Raw genomic sequence first — 16,541 nt, forward strand, 5'->3', positions numbered from 1 at the left:
TGTTGCAAATAAACACCACAAGCTTCTTTTTTTTAAACTCGAAACTGCTTATAGACACGTCGCATGTTATTGTTTACATCTGGAAATTTCACACTTCTTCTTTCATCCGTCCGTAGAGTACAAACGAACCGATGAAATGTTTTATGAAACAGAAACTTTTGTTCGCCTCATCAGGCGAATGAGAAAGCTGTCACCTGTTTGAGATGACATTACAAGGCGGTAATGAAGGAAGCAGTGTTTATACGGCTATAAATAGCATCTCCGCTCGGATGTGGTGAAACTTTGTTCCAGAAATAGCCGGAGGGGGGAAAACGGAGTGGAAACTCAGTTTACACATGAAAAAATACCTGTGGCAATTACGTTCCATGAAAGATGTAATGAAAGTGTCAGTTTCTCTTGACGTCCACCTGCAGAGTCAGTCTGTTAAACTTTTTGTCACGTGGGCGAAACTGTAGAGTCAAGTATTCACAGGCCAAGAACAAAAAAATTAAGCTGATAAAGTTGCCCGATATTAACACTTATATTTCTTTCTCTTGATGTTGGGAAGAGATTATACTCACCGTAGATCCAAAACGTTTAAAGTAATAATATTTTCCAATTATTTTTGGCTCAACTGAAGACATTTTTTATAAAAATAAAAAGTTTCTTAGAAAGCAAGTGTTTAGTGGAGCCTCCTGCACAACCAACACTGCAGCAGCGAGTTGTTTCTGGATGGAAAGTCAACAACAAGACAGAGCTGGAGCTCAGCTTGGGTTGCTAGGTAACTCAATAAACAGGAGGTTTTTGAAACGGCTAATTTTTCAGACACCAAAAGACGCTCATTTATTGCCAGAAACTGTCTGGGTGTTTTTTAAGCGCTTGCGCTGCTTTTAAAAACAGTTGAAGCTCAAATGGAAGTATAAAAATGACGCATAATAGGTCCACTTTAATCATCCATCATCAAATTATTATTTGCAGCAAGACTTTGAAATGATCTTTGAACATATTTTGATAACTTTATGGACGCTCTTTTCTCATCAAAACAACTTTTTTCTTGTAATTTTATGACTATAGTCCAATTCTTTTAGACTTATCCTAATACTTTGTCCTACAACTGATGAGAGAGATAACTGGAATAAAAGCCACTTTTGCAAAAAACTAAAATTACAAGAAAAAAATCAATTACATTTGGAAATTGGCTCTGGTATAAAAAGCCATATTGTATGGCCCTAATTGAATGTTGAATAATCAATTAAAAACACAGTTGTGGGTGGTCAGACTCTTCAAACGTGTTATTACCCCCGGAAAAACCAAGGTGAATAAATGTGTTTGTTTGGCTGAGCGCCTTCGATTAATCAGACGACACGGACGTGAACGTCTCGCGAACAGACAGGTGTGGAGCAAAGCCTGAATGACGTCATGTGGAAGCTCGGCTAAAGCTTTTAATCACAAAGCAGACAATGAGCGCCTTTTTTCTCCGTCTTAACATTTCTGAACAGGCTTGTACCGCGCACAAACAAAACTCTGCCTAACATCTGTTTTAATCAACAACTATCCAGTGTCAGAAATGCTATTTTTTTTGGAAGTGATAAAAAATAAAAAAAGAGAGTCTTTGAGCTACGGTGATGTGATCCAAATAAACTCACTGTTTAACGAATTACAAGTTCCTACAAGACGTCTTCCTATAAGGGCACTGACATCTTGGCTCACGGGCGGCGTGATTGATGGATCTCCTTTCGAACAGAGAGCAAGTCTCTGTGACATAAACAGCTACGAGTTCTGCAGAACGGATGTGCATCGCGACCCTGCAGTTAGGCTTAAACTGTCACAGTGGTCACAGGTGAACGACCTCTGCAAACATGAAGGACAAACTGAAATAACATATTATTACTGCTTGTCTAAAGACACAAAGAAAAAAGGCAGCAAAAACCATTAGGCTTGGATAATTGATCACTTCCAGAGTGTAATAAAGTCATGCTTTCACACACATCCATCATTCTCAGCAACAACACAACATGCTGCTGTTTCTGTTTCACTGGCGCCCCCTGTTGGTAATCTGCTGCCATGAGGGAGAAGATTTCCAAACAATTCAAATTAAAATACTTTATTCTTGAACGAAAAAATTCGACTCTGACAGGTTTAGTACCTGGGGGTTAATAATGTGCTTTAAAAGTGATGACCACAATGCAAAACCACAAATTTATACGATATTTTTGTCTATTTTCTCGTGGAAACATCTTAGTACATTTTAAATAAGATAAAACTAACTTATGAGTAACTTTTCAGCAATAAACATGAGCTTGTTTTAAGTAAATGACTGCTTATTATTAATGAAAAAGATCCACTGGGAAATAATTATATGCCTGTCAAATTTATAAAGTTGGTTTTCTCGTTAAACTAGAAATGGAAAAATTTCTGACAAGAAAGACAGAAGGAACCAATCAGAATCTCCGCTGCTGGAAAAAACAAAACCATGAAGATTAAAGAAAATTGGATGGATTAATATAAAAAGCAGCTTTTTGTCCTCCATGCATGACGCCACGCTGTAAGCGGTCCGTAAGATAATTAGCAAAACAGTTTTTTCATCCCTGTTTATGAGAAAAACTGTTTCTGATGTGTTTTCTCAGTCGTGCAGTTTGTGATAAATAAATCGAGTCAAGCACAAGAGAAACTCCAATCCTGCCTCCAGACCTTGGATTAATCTCTGTCATTTTGCTGCTGGTGTTTGTTTTCATAAGTTGAACCTTTTAAAAGAGAAAAACGAAACCCATCTGCTGTTTACCCCATGGGAGGCTGGCGTGGGTTCAAGGTGCCGGTTCACGGTTGAAGCTGCTTGATTATTCTGCCATTTCTATCCAGCACCTTAGGCTAATGTGTCAAAGGGTAATTTGAAACATAAAACGACCAAACTGGTTCCACAGGTGGGGAAGAAAATCCATTCACCTTTATACTGAATTAAAAAGGGGGAATAACCAACAGAAGGTATAATTTCCCCAATAATTGAACACGAGTTAGCTAGTCTCATTGTTTATGTTTTAAGTTCTGGAGTCAGCTGAAATAAAGATATTGATAATCTGATTGAACAAAGTTAAGATGGGAATTATATTCAGATTCAGACACATGGAGAAACCTGCTAATGGTCACTGAAATAACTTGGAACTGACAAAACTAACAAGAAATAAAATGTGCTGACATTAACCCACTGAAATCAGCTGTTTAAGTCAAGCAACTATAAATGTGTGTAAACCTCAATAAAATGTTGGGAACAAGTGGCCAAAATTTATCCACAAAGTTGTTAGAACCTGGTAAAGTCAGAAAAGTAGCACTGGTGTTAAAATGGGTCTTTAAATTACTGAACAATCAGCTGTAATTGCTTTTTTTCTTTGTTTTGTTCCAACTTTTAAAAAATGGGACAATGTTAAATCTGCTGTGTATTTTTATTTATTCAAGGTATTCAAATCATTTAAAACATTGTAAAGTGCAGGTTACTGTCATTATGTCATAGCATGTGTAATAAAATTAGTTAATTTTTTAATGGTTTGCGTTTCTTCAGCAACATTAAAACAGTAAATGTTTTCCAGGCACATGTTGCCATTTTACAGTGAAATAAAGTAACAATGTTAACTTCAGTTGCTGTCAAATGTGACATGAAATAAATTTCACTTGTAATGTGACACCTTGAAATTGGGCCACTGTCCCTTTAAAATCTCCTGTCCTTTCTGAGACTTCAGGAAGTCATGGCTCCTCCATTAACCCTCGGACGTTTTTACCAGCGTTTCACTGAGACGTTCTAATGTCACTGGCAGATTATTTCACTTATACCAAGAAATGCTTCCCAATGCTGCAGGTGAAACAATCTGATGGGAACTACAACTGGGTTGCTAGGTAACAGGACCTGTTGAAAGTCAATCTGTCAGGGAAATTAAAAGTTTTAAAATCAATATTATTGACTTCAAACAAGCTGCTATAGTTTTCTGAAATATTACTTGTAAGTTAGTTTACTCTTATTTCAAGTGCAATAAGATATTTGCACTACAACTAAACAAAAAATACAACAATATTTTTGTGTTTTTGCAGTGTAGAAGCTCCTTATTTTGCTACTTATTCTCATTCATTGTTTCATTTCTTTCTTCTATATTTGGACTTACTTTTAGCTGATTTTCATATATTGCAGGTCTTCAGTTTTAGGCCCTTTTTGGATGGTTGCATGCAGAGATGTCTTAATATTTGGATAATTTTGCCCCTGACAGACTCACCCTCCCTCGCTCTCTGCGTCCTCTGAGCTCCGTCTGTCTGGGCTGCTGGCGGCGCCTGCTGCTTTTTTCCTCCTCGTCGCTGCCGTCCTGTGCTGGGCGCTGAATCGCCGCGCCTCGCTGTGGCCCTTCAGCTCCTCCCTGACTTGGTTCGGCAGGGCGGGCAGCGCGGTCTTCAGCGCCTTCATCTCTTCCTTCAGCTCAGACACACACTGGATCAGGGCCTCCAGGCGCTCCAGCACCTCGGCCTGACCCCTGGGAAGAACAGGGCCGTCCACCAGCAGCAGGCCGGATCCCGGGTCGTTGGTGCGGTTCTGGTAGAATCCCGGGAATCCCGGCCAGGAGACTCTTCGCTTGGATCTTAAACCGCGGTAACATACCACGGCCAGGCTGATGCCGGCCACTCCGGCCAGCGCTCCCAGCACCAGAACCTTGCTGTCCGTCTGAGCCATCCTGCAGGGAAACACACAATTTGTTATTAAAATCAGAAAAAATGTCACAATAATTAATAGATCAATAGTTCCTGGTTTGTCTCTTTTTACCAAGAACTGGATGATGAACATCTTCAATTTTGTTTCCAGAGACTTTATAATTTATTTGTTTCTGTTTTGTTTATTTTGAATATTTAAAATGTCTTTTTAAAATGTCGATTTATTGTCCAGCAACATGTGTCACAGTGAAAGTCTACTTATATCAGGTTAAAACTAGGCTTGTCATGATGAAGAAATTCAACTGGACGATACTGTTGTTGTTTTGAGACTTTTTTCACTTAATATAATAGCGATAATATAATAATAATGCAGGAACACATTCTAATGTTTGTCAATAAACTTTAAATTCTAATAAAACTTTAACACTGGAACTGGAAGACATTTTAAAAAGCCAAAATAAATAAGAGAACAGAAACAATAAAATTAATTATGGAGTCTCTGTAAACAAAATTGGCGTGGATGAGACCAAAGCACCAGACTGAAGATTTCCATCATCAGGTTTTTGTAGAAAGAAAGAGAGAAATAAACGTGCAAAGGGAAGATATTGCACTGTTTGAATTTTTCATATGACTAATTGACTTAATCCTTATTCAAATTCAGTACAAAATAAATTCAAAGCAAAGGAAAACTAAATGTTGTAGCTCATATTAATCCAAATGGTTGTTGGCAAGGAAGATCTTCTGTAGCACACTTGAAGAAAAAGCGTAAACATGAATACTACGGTATGGTGAAACATATTTACTGTTAATCACTTGAGGACATTTTCAACCTTTACTGAGACATAAATTCAGGAACATTTCAACAGAAAGACATCTTTCCAAATCATATTTTATTTCCCTTTTGACTTGCTGCTCTCGGACCTGAATTTCCCAACTGTGGGACAATAAAGGACAATAAAGGAGATTTCTATTCTGCTCAGTTTGTTCACATTGTTGGTAAAATATGTCTTAAAATGATCGAGTTGTCACTGTTTTGGCTACTGTATGCTTAAACCAGATACTGTTATGAAATTCCCATCAACCCCCTGCAGTACTGATCCATATTTGAGAATTTTAATCTACTGTCTAAAAACAACGCAACACCTAGCTGAGTAATCTCTGTAGTCTGTAGTGTTGTTGTTGTGTCTGGCCAGTTAGCAGAGATAATTGGATTACCAGGATTACCAGGTTAACCATAACCCAGGGGCTGTTAGCCTCCGCTGACACGAGAGCTGCGAAACATTCAAATAAATATTTCAAGCGGCGTCTGAACTTTGCTTCAAGCTTCTCAAGTTTTCTCCACAAAGTCTTTAACAGCGTCAAAACAAGCTAGGTGCGTTAATTAGCAAAGTCAAAGCTTTCACTGGCTTAACACAACCAGTTTATACTGGTTTGCTTCCAGTTAGACCCAACAACAACATATTCACTCAGAAACTGGGAGTTTTACAACAAAAACTGAAAGTTTCCATTATGACACGTCTTACCTGGCCGGTACGACAGGAGCGACTTCTGTTGACTTGACAGCTCGCGGGTGCAACGATCAAAACGTTCCGTGTGGAATTATGCGACACAATAGAAGGTTCCAGGTAAACGCTAAATAAAAGAAAATTTCGTTTAAAAAATAGTAATAATATGATAATAATAATAAAAATCAATAATACAATTTTTGCTTAGTAAAATTATATAAAAAGTAAATTAATTAATGTAAGATACAATAGAAACAATACAACAAATTATGTTATTCAACACAAGGTACTGATTAAAAAATGATTTAAAAACAAAACAAAAACTGAATTAATTAACTACAAAAATGAAATAAATTTGTTTAGTGAGCAAATTAGTTTAAGTAGAAATAAAAACAAACAATAGAGTAATTAATTAACAAAATAAACATATTTGACAAACATTAAGAAGTAAAATATACATTTAAATGTTAGTCTTTTCAGGTAATGTTGCTTTGTTTTTCCATCATGTATTTAAAAAAAATTAGAATTCATGATAAACGGGATTTTCACAACAACAGGTTTCTCCAAACTATTACTGTTGTGTTAGAAACACATAGAAACTGCAGAAACTCTTTCGTTTTGCTTACACATTTTGCTAAATAAAATAAAAATCTAAGAATGAATTCAAATTAAACTGAAAGAGAATCTAATATTATGAAGCACAATAAAATAAAAATAATGAACTGAATAATTTAATTAGATCAACAGTCAAAAGTAAAAATAAATGTTACTTTTTTAAAAAGATTTTTTCCATGTTAGATTATTTGTCCCATAATTTCTATCAACCACTAACCCTGTTTGTTTTTTTTTTATTATCTTTCCATGCATTGCAGCTATTCATGTTTAATCAGAAACCAGACAATCAAAGGTCATCCCAACAGCAACAGCACAGAGAAAAACCTTTAACTTTAAATTTGAACCTCTCCCTTCCTCCCTTGGGTGAAACCTAAATCATATGCTTTTATGATCCAGTTTAGTTGTTCTCAGTTTAACTCTGCAGTATGAAGCTGAAACAGTGACTCACCTCGTCGGTAAGTTTTTCCTTTGCGGACGTTTCTGCACTGAGTTCTGGTTTAATGTGCCTGAACTGTTGCTACACATTCATTATCGCAGCAACCTTGGACCTGCAGCCAGAGCAGCGAGCCGACCTCGCTCCGGCTGATTTAAGTCCAATTTGCTGTGGAGGAAAGTTCAGAGTTGATGTGATTTAGGGGGGGAATGGTAAAAAATAAAAATAAATAAATAAATAAATAAGTAAAATAAAACCTGGAGTGTTGCTTTGATTTTTTTTCCATGCATGTTTGAGAAATCCTTTGATGTCAGTGGCAACCAATCAACTGTGCAAAACGCCTGAATGGACTTAGCCCCGCCTCCGACGATGAAGCTCCTCCTCTGAGCTGCAGATTCCAAAAATGAAACAAACTTTTAAATAAAAAGCAACTCTGGAAGGAAAGTCAAATAACTGAATAAAATAGTAATTAATAAATATATCTCAAAAAATATAGTAAAAACACAGAAACACCTGGGATGATTAGGAAAAATAAATACTTAAATAGATAAACGAATTAAATAAATAAATATCATTGTTTTAGCTGTTGAACTACTCTTTACTCTGTTTGACTTTATTGCCATGAAATTCAAAATGTTTCTTCGAGAGTTTTGTCTTTTTTCCTTCTGCTATTTTTATTTTGTTTGTACGTGTGAGAGAAATTCAAACGCCCAACAGTTACCATATTTCAAGCAGGTATTTCTAATTGTGTTTATTTATTTTGACAGACACAAACGAAGCAGCAGAGAGGAATGAAGGCAGGGAGGTGACGGGAGTTTCCTTACATAATGATGCTGGGACGGCTACGTGCGGTTTCTGCCTCGCTCTCTGAACGCGGCATTGTTCTTCGTGCCCACAGCCTGCATTCAGGAACAAAAAGCCCATCTGAAACCCAGAGGCATGGCAGCACACAAAAAACTCAAATAAAGACAAACCTGGCGCTGGCCCTGCAGATGTGCTGATAAGGCAGCAAGGCCTCGCTCCTCTGGGTCAAAGATGAACTGATACGGTCGACAGGCTTCTCCCGGCTGGACGCCACACAGAGGGAGCAGCTGCAGCAGCAGCAACGGCTGGCTGCAGCAGCAACGGATGGCTGCAGCAGCAACGGATGGCTGCAGCAGCAACGGATGGCTGCAGCAGCAACGGATGGCTGCAGCAGCAACGGCTGGCTGCAGCTGCAACGGATGGCTGCAGCAGCAACGGCTGGCTGCAGCAACAATTGCAGCACAGCAAAAGCAAAAGCAGCAGCAGCAACAGCAGGAGCAACAAAAGCGGCAACAGCAGTTGCAGTCGTCACATCCTTATGAAACAGAGCATCAATTTCAGTCACAGATGAGCAGGAAGAAACTAAGATCTGCATCACATACAAGCAGAATATCAATCAATCAATCAAGTTTATTTGCAACAAGGCTTGTCAAAGTGTCAGAAAAATGCAAAAATTCAACGTTACATTTTGCCCATCAGATTATTGATTAATGTTTATTTCAAGCAACTCTGAAGGGATTTTAGAGTAAAGGAATTTGGTGTTTGGCTGTTTTACAGTTTTCTGATTTGTGGTGCATAAAAGCTGAATGCTGCTATACACCACATGTTTAGTTCTGGTTCTGGGGATGTAGAGCAGAACCAGAACCAGAAAACCCAAGAGGTCTGGACGGTTCATACAACAGCAGATCTTTAAGCCGTTCAGTGATTTATAAACTAACAGCAGTTGAAGTCTATTCTCTCAGTGGTTTTAAACACATCAAACCAGTAAGATGTGCTCTGTCTTACTGGTTTGATGCTGCTGAACACAAGCAGCAGCATGGATTTTCCCAAAAATTCAGACTTTTTTGTCTATAAAATTCCACATAGCTTTATATTTTGGTCCATCTGATGACCGTGATAATGTTTTGATCAGTTTAGTAGACAGTTACTTTTTACTTTTACTTGAGTAAACAGGAGTGGAATTGGTGTTGCTCTTACTTCTATAAATTTATAGAAGTCCAGAAAAAGTGAGATTGCATCAGAGAACTGCTCTGGGTTTAATCTATTCCTCTTCTGTCTTTAAAACATCACAAAGTCAGAAAAGTGTATATTTACTGAACCTTGAGCTACATCCAGATGTGATTTTTTTCAGCTAAAATGATACTTTAGTTGTTGGAAAAATCCTTTCCGATGTAATATCAACACATCCCCGGCCTTGATCTGCCCTTCTGTCCTTCACCCAGAGCTCAGTAGTAAACACAAAAACCTCCTGCACTCATCCACTCTCAGAGATCCTTAAAGCTTTCAACAAAACCTTTTGTCAAAACAATTTACATTTAAATTCTACAAGGATTTCCACATACAGCCATAAAAAAGACGGATTCCTTTCTGTTGTCGTGCAGCTGTTGTCCAGCAGGTGGCGCCGTCAGAGTGAGTGTTGGGATTATGACGCTTTACAGGCAGACATGTTGTCTTTACTTTGGTGGAAATGATGAGTTTCATCAGCAGTCTGGACTGATCGAGACGCAACATCTGTGGAGGAATTAAAAGATTAAGATAAACACAGTTATGCAGACAACATTACCCAGCATGCACCTGTGAGCGCGAGCGTGAGTCATGTCTGAAAAAACACAACTGAATGATTTTAATGTCTTCATCTAAAGCTGTTCTGTGTAACTTGTTTGTTGTGAAACTTTAGTTAGCCTTAAAGGAGAAACTCAAACTGAACCTATTTGAACATTTTCACATTTAATCCAGCAAATAAAACCAATTTATAATCACAAAGGTTACAAAATCCTTCATAAAAAGGGTAATTTTTTAATATTACCAACTATTTTAAGGTTTTAATCCAGCTAAACAAAACCAGCAAAATCTCAAAATTTACAAGATCTTTAAAAAAATAAATAAAAATTTATACTTTTTGCTCCAGAAAACTCGTTTAAAGCCACAAAAAATAAGAAATCTTAAAAAAAGTTTTTGAGTTTTTTTGTTTTCAAATGAAGTAAAAAATTTTTTTTCCTCAATAGGCAGTGATTAAATGTGCTCTCCCATTGGTCCAAAGCCAACAGAAAGACTCAGTTCAAAGTTCACCCTGGCGGCCATTTTGTTCCCGAAATTATTCTGAGGCTTCCGACCACAAATCAAGACTGATGCAAAAGATTTTCACAGAAAAATTACAAGCTTCTTCAAGTTGAAGGAAGATTGTTTCAAACAACAACTTTGTTGTTTAAAACAAATTACTTTTTACTTTCATGTTAAAGTAATAATAAACAGGAGATCAAGAATTCACTGCATCCACTGGATTTTAAACGTTTATCATTTGAATCGTTATGAGGAAACATGAAAGCTGCTGGATTTGGGCGCGGCTGCGTCTCGACCCAGATTTGGGATTCAAATGGAAATGCAAAGTTTCTCAGGTGAGATGTTTAAATGAAACAGTGAATGCAGGTGCAGAGAAACAGGCTGCAGGTCGTTTGGTTCTGATCAAGACTTTCTCCCCATTTATACATTTTAAACTCTGATGAAACTTTGGATTCTTCTACATTTAAATGCTGGAGATACTAAAGTTTGGGCCAGTGTAGAAAATAAAGTTGAAACAGATATTTACATACGCTATAAATATTTATCTTCCCCATTTAGTCCAACTTCTACATTTTAAACCTATTTTACACTAAACAAAATTCTTACTAAACTTATAAAGAATTAGGCTATTTATCAATAGATGGCATCAATACTGGACAGATTAGATCTTTTCTCTCACTAATTCACCAATAATATCTTTGGGATTAAGGCAGATTACAGTTTTTCACTGGGTATTTAGCCTCATTAAAATGAAACTGAATAAATTAGGAAAAACTTCACTAATAGCAAACAGTTTAACTGAAGCTTCCTCAAATACAGAAACTCATTAAATAAACGTAAGTTTCTGCTTCACATTGCAAAAAACATAAAATCTTACCAAGGATTTTTTGGTCCAGTTTCTAGAGCAAACATCTTAGTTCACTTGGAATAAGATGAAATTAACTCACATAACAGCAAAATATATGCGCTTGTTTTAAGTCAATAATCCTTCATATTGATTTAAAACGTTTCGTTTGCAGATTATTTCAGTTCTAATGTGGCAAAATGTTTTATTATGAATAGAAATAATCTGCTAGTGGAAACAGTAGTTTTTTCATCAATATTTAGGAATTGTTGACTAAAACAAGCTGAAAAGTTACTTTTCTCTTATTTCAAGTGTTCTGACATATTTGCACTGGACCAAATAAACTTGATAAGATTTTGTATTTTTGCAGTGCAGCGAAGCTTTACTCCCCTGAAGTGGCTTTCACACGTCATAATTAAAGTAAAAACAACAACAACAAAGACGAAGCCGTGCAGAACAAACATCTCCTCCAGACCTTCCTGTTTCTCAAGCTTTTCCTGCTCAGGCTTTATTTGTGCGGTTGCTGAGTGAAAGCCACCACAGTGGCAGAGAGGCCCAGAATAGCCGAGGGTGGGGAAGACCGGCCGGCGCTCGCATGTGGGATGTAGCGACTCTAAACCATCTGCTAGCCTGTGGAATGGAGGCTGCTTCCTCGTGCATGCCAGTGGTCGGAGTCGGGCCTACACACCCTCAGCTATTTCTGTCCTCCTCTGTGTAGCCACTCTCTAATTCTAGCTTCTCTTCTTTTTCTCATACGGCCGCCTTTGGGAGATGACAAGCATCTCACAACATAATGGAGCAATAAAGCAATGCCAACTGCACCAGATGTATAAACCTGAGCGACGATTGACATGTTTTTGTACCTACATTTTGGTCTCACCTGGTTCTAAAATCTTAAAAACAAAACAAAAAACATCCAGCCCGTTTATGGGAATAAGTTATTGTTTTTTTGGTGTCTGGAAAATGAGCCGTTTCAAAAACGTTCAAAATGTAACATCACAAATCAGCAGACACTGCCCGTTACCTAGCAACCCCAGCAGAACTCGAACGTTACCTAGCAACCCCAGTGGAACTTGAACGTTACCTAGCAACCCCAGCGGAACTCCAGCACATTTGATCAGCTGGTTTTCAAATTCAAACTCAAAAATACTTTATAAATCCAAAGGGAAATTAAAAGTTAATTCAAATGCTTTAGAGAGTTACTGTGGATCGTGATGGCTCTTGGCAGGAAAGATCTCCTGCAGCAGGCTGTACTGCAGCAAATCCGAAGAAGCTTCTGACTATCTTTAAAATAATTATGATTTTTTTTTTGGTTTTGAAGAGTTTTATTTTGAAAGGTCTACACAACCCCTTTTTTGAAGAATGTTTTTTATTTATAAGCAACATGGAACCTGATTAGACACCAATCACTTAAAATACTAAGACTTTTATTTTGAAAGGTTGACAGTTTTTGATATTAATGATTGATTAAGTATAGAATCTGAAATATCCATCTATTTGTTAATTTTACATCCAACCAACCAACAAACCAGCCAACCATCCATCTATCCATCCATCCATCCATCCATCCATCCATCCATCCATCCATCCATCCATCCATCCATCCATCCATCCATCCCGAATGCCTCCAGCCAGGCATGGTGGTGGAGGAGTGGTGATGTGGGTTTATTCTGAGCAGTTTGCTGTCATTGAGATGTTCTGAACCAAAGGCTGGATTATGAAAAAAATAGTTAAACCCATTTTCCTGTTTTCTTGATACCTATTTTGTTCATTTATCATGAACTGAACGTCTTTGTGGAAAATGTTCTGATCCAACATTGTATCCACGCAGGCCCCGTTCTGTAATGTAACACTATGGACGTACTGATACTTATCTCCACTGCTGTGAAATATCTCAGGGTAGAAAACTGCCTAAAATGTAGCTTTAATTATCTAAAAATTCCTGAAAGTTGCTTCAGTTATTTTCTTTTACATCCAGTGAGGTGAAAGTCGAGGACTATTTATGGCTGTGAGAATAAACACAAGCCGTGGTGCCGTCAGTCACGCCGTCAGTCAGCGGTAACACGACATTCCTGGCACATTATTGCTGTTGATCACTGAATTATGTTGAACTGATGAAGTCAAACGCAATGACGAATGAATATTGGAGCGAAATGCTGAACATTCCAGTTTGCTCTGGTATCTGAACGTTGGGGTGAGCTGCTCCGCTGGGAAACATAAATCCCCAACAATGTAATGGCCGACTGTTGGGGAATTCTGCAGCAGTGCAGAGATTTCCATTGTTGCCCAAAGAGTCCAACGTTTGTCTTCCTTGCCGACTTAAATGTGCAGCGGTGAGAAACACAAAAGGCTGTTTGAGTGAATTATTGTCTGTTGGTCCAGAAGCATTCCAGGCACCTGGTGAAACACAAACGCACACGCTCACCGTAAAGGAATGTCTGCTGGAAACCGTAAAGTCCTGCTGCAGCTCAACTCGCTGCTGTCACCGTCCTCTGATCCTCTCTTTTCACTTTACACTTCGTTCCCTTTAACAGGAAGGAAGCAGCTGCAACTAATCGATTAATCAGAATAACCGATTAATCAATTATTCTGATGATTAATCGGATAAAAGTGGCACATTCTACAGATTTTTAATTGAACCACTTAAACTTTTTTGTATACTTAATTATCAATCAATTGCTAAAATAGTTGACTATTATTTATATAATCAATGAATCCAATTAATCGTTTCAGTTTGACATCTAAGCCATTTTTATGCATTAAAAGATGCAAATAATTAAATAATTTTTTAAAATAAAAAAATAGACACTGTTATTGCCTAAAATGCAATAACATAGCATTCCTTTAGTAAATCTGAACTAAGTGAAGCTAAAAATATGGCCAGGAACTTCAGCTAAAAAAGCAGACAAAAGCGTTTTAATCTTAAATGTGAAATTTATATCTATTTTTTGTCCATTTTTGGCTTAATTACTGCTCTGCGTATGATTTTGTGTCACCAAATGGCTTTTTCGAATCTGTATAGTCCAGTTAACAATTAGTTAATTGTTAAACTAGTTGACGATTATTTAAATAATCAAATAATCACGATTAGTCATTTCAGCCGTACACTTTTTTAATATATTGGGAATAAATACAAGATGCAGATAAAAAAATAATTCCTTTTTTTAAAAATAAAGGGAATCGTCAAAAAATTTAATGAATGTTTATTGACTAGAATTAATTATTTTTGCCATTTTAGGCAAGGCTAACAATAATAAATGTTTTAGGTCCAGTTAGCAGGTTTATTGGAGACATCTTAACTTATTGAAGCTAAATTTGCCACTTGAATAGTTTTGGCTAAAAGAGACAAAAGTGTTTTTATCTTAATTGCAAAATGTTTATATTTTCTGTATAGTTTTGGATCATTTACTGCTCTGACTATGTTTTTTTACACCAGATTTGAAAAAAAATCTGTATAACAGTTAACGATTAATTCAATAATCGATTAATCGCAGTTAATTTGATTAATTGTTACAGCCCCACTTTATAAAGTGTAAAGCAGCAACAACTGATTTTCAGACTGCAACATGACCCGAACTGTCCATTCTGTCAACCCTGACGCATTTCCTAGAAAACGGGAAGTTCTTCCAGCCAACCGTCCTCCACGTCATTCCAGAATCCCGTCTGTCTGCGGCGGCTGATGGCTCATCTCGGTCCGCCACGTAAAGGGATAAGCAGGTCCAGATGGAGCAGGTCAGATATGCCTGTCTGCATGATTTAGCCACAAGTCTGGGAGGACGACAGCGGGGACAAGAACCGAGCTAATGTCCTCACCCCCGACCATGTTAAACACTTGCCACATGGGAGAGGTGTAGATCACTCTCATGATCTCTTTTGATCTGCTCTGCGTGGGAATCGGGATTTCCAGATGTGGTTTCTGACGGCCCTCAACCTCTGGGTGACCCAGCTACTGTGTCTCTGCTGAACGGTTGCTGACTAGCAGGGTTCGTTAGCAGGTGGAATGAAGATATTTGGTTAGAACATGGCTTAAAAATCCACAAAAACATGAACTTATACATTTGTACAGTTACCAATTTAATATTAAACATGTAACACTTTCAGAAACAAGAATAGTTTATCACTGCAATCCTGATAATCCCTGCCATGTTTTCATCTGTATTGGATCTTGATTAATTTGATCTTCCAAGGTCAGAAGGTGAAATCAAAAGCAAGTCATGAAGACCTGATCAATTTTTTAAATAATATATTTTTTACAAGTAAAAACTATGACAATTTAATCATGACAGTTTGATATGACAGATAATCTGTGAGCTACTATTGTCGTCTGAAGAAATGCACTGTTCCCCACCAAAAACAACCAATCAGAGCCAGGAGGAGGGGCTTAGCGCTGCTAAATGTGCTGGTGGTAGAGAAACAATTTACCTTCACAGGAACGCTGTTAATCCATCATCATTGGTGGTCATGCTAACTACAGGCTAACTAGCAATCACAAAGCTAGCTAGCCTTGTGAATGCAACAAAAGGCTAACTAGCCTTGAGTTTACAAGCCAGTTGTGAACTAGGTGTGCTAGTTCACAACTAAACAGCCTAACTAGCATTCACAACACGAACAGTATGATTCATGAGACATATAATCTGTGAAAAAGTTTTCTCTACTTGCTCCCTGAGCTGCTACTGCTGTACCAAAGAAATGCACCAAAAACAACCAATCAGAGCCAGGAGGCTCTGTCAATCATCCTAGTGAACACGCTGATGGCGGAGGAACAAACTATCACAAGAAAATTGGCCTGATTGAAAACTCTGAGACCTGCCGCCTGCCTCTGCACTGGGAGAAGCTTGATTATTTCCACAGTTTATTTCATGACAGTTTAGACAAACATGTGTTAAATCTATTTTTTGTTCCATCAGTAAAAACATTTAGAAGTGAGTTAATTTAATCCTGTTTTATTGTATTTTGTAGCGTCGGACTGGTGATTCGTCCAGGTTTTGTCCGCCTCTTTCTGATTGGCTGGGGTAAACTGGATCACCCCTGCCACCCTGAAGAGGGCAGAAAACGAGCGAGTGAGGCATTTTTATAGCAAAGAGCTCTGGGAGCATTTTTATTTATTACCTGAACTCTTGATGTAGAATATTGGATGTTTACGGGGAACACAAGATCATAACCTGAGTAATTATCAGCCTTCTCTTTGATGCTCTTTCTATTGACAGCACACGGTTCGTTTCCAGCTTATAAAAAGCCTTCCTTTCATAAGATCGCTCAGTTTCTTTGCACACAACCAAAGCAAAGTTCTCCCTTGTGTTCCTATCACACATGCCAAAGATGCAGACAGTTACTACAGACCTCTGCACTGTCCTTTCTGAGGTAATTCCTATGTTTGAGTGCATGGCATGCATTGTTA

The 16,541-nt window shown here is 37.7% G+C and overlaps 1 protein-coding gene across 1 annotated transcript in view; it reads right to left on the bottom strand.

Annotated features, from left to right (window-relative positions):
- The window catches only part of LOC129352645 (regulator of microtubule dynamics protein 2), a 31,845-nt gene extending 24,546 nt beyond the window's left edge, over positions 1-7,299 (bottom strand). Inside the window, exons 1-3 of the mRNA XM_055021737.1 lie at positions 7,231-7,299; positions 6,186-6,294; positions 4,236-4,685 (exon numbers count right to left, since the gene is read on the bottom strand). Coding sequence (XP_054877712.1) covers positions 4,236-4,684 — 449 coding nt within the window. The 5' untranslated portion in view covers position 4,685; positions 6,186-6,294; positions 7,231-7,299. The remainder of the gene's footprint in view (positions 1-4,235; positions 4,686-6,185; positions 6,295-7,230) is intronic.
- Positions 7,300-16,541: the final 9,242 nt, after the last annotated feature.

The sequence above is a fragment of the Poeciliopsis prolifica genome, unplaced genomic scaffold (assembly GCF_027474105.1).
Source record: "Poeciliopsis prolifica strain line A6 unplaced genomic scaffold, Auburn_PproV2 SCAFFOLD078, whole genome shotgun sequence".
Classification (NCBI taxonomy): domain Eukaryota; kingdom Metazoa; phylum Chordata; class Actinopteri; order Cyprinodontiformes; family Poeciliidae; genus Poeciliopsis; species Poeciliopsis prolifica.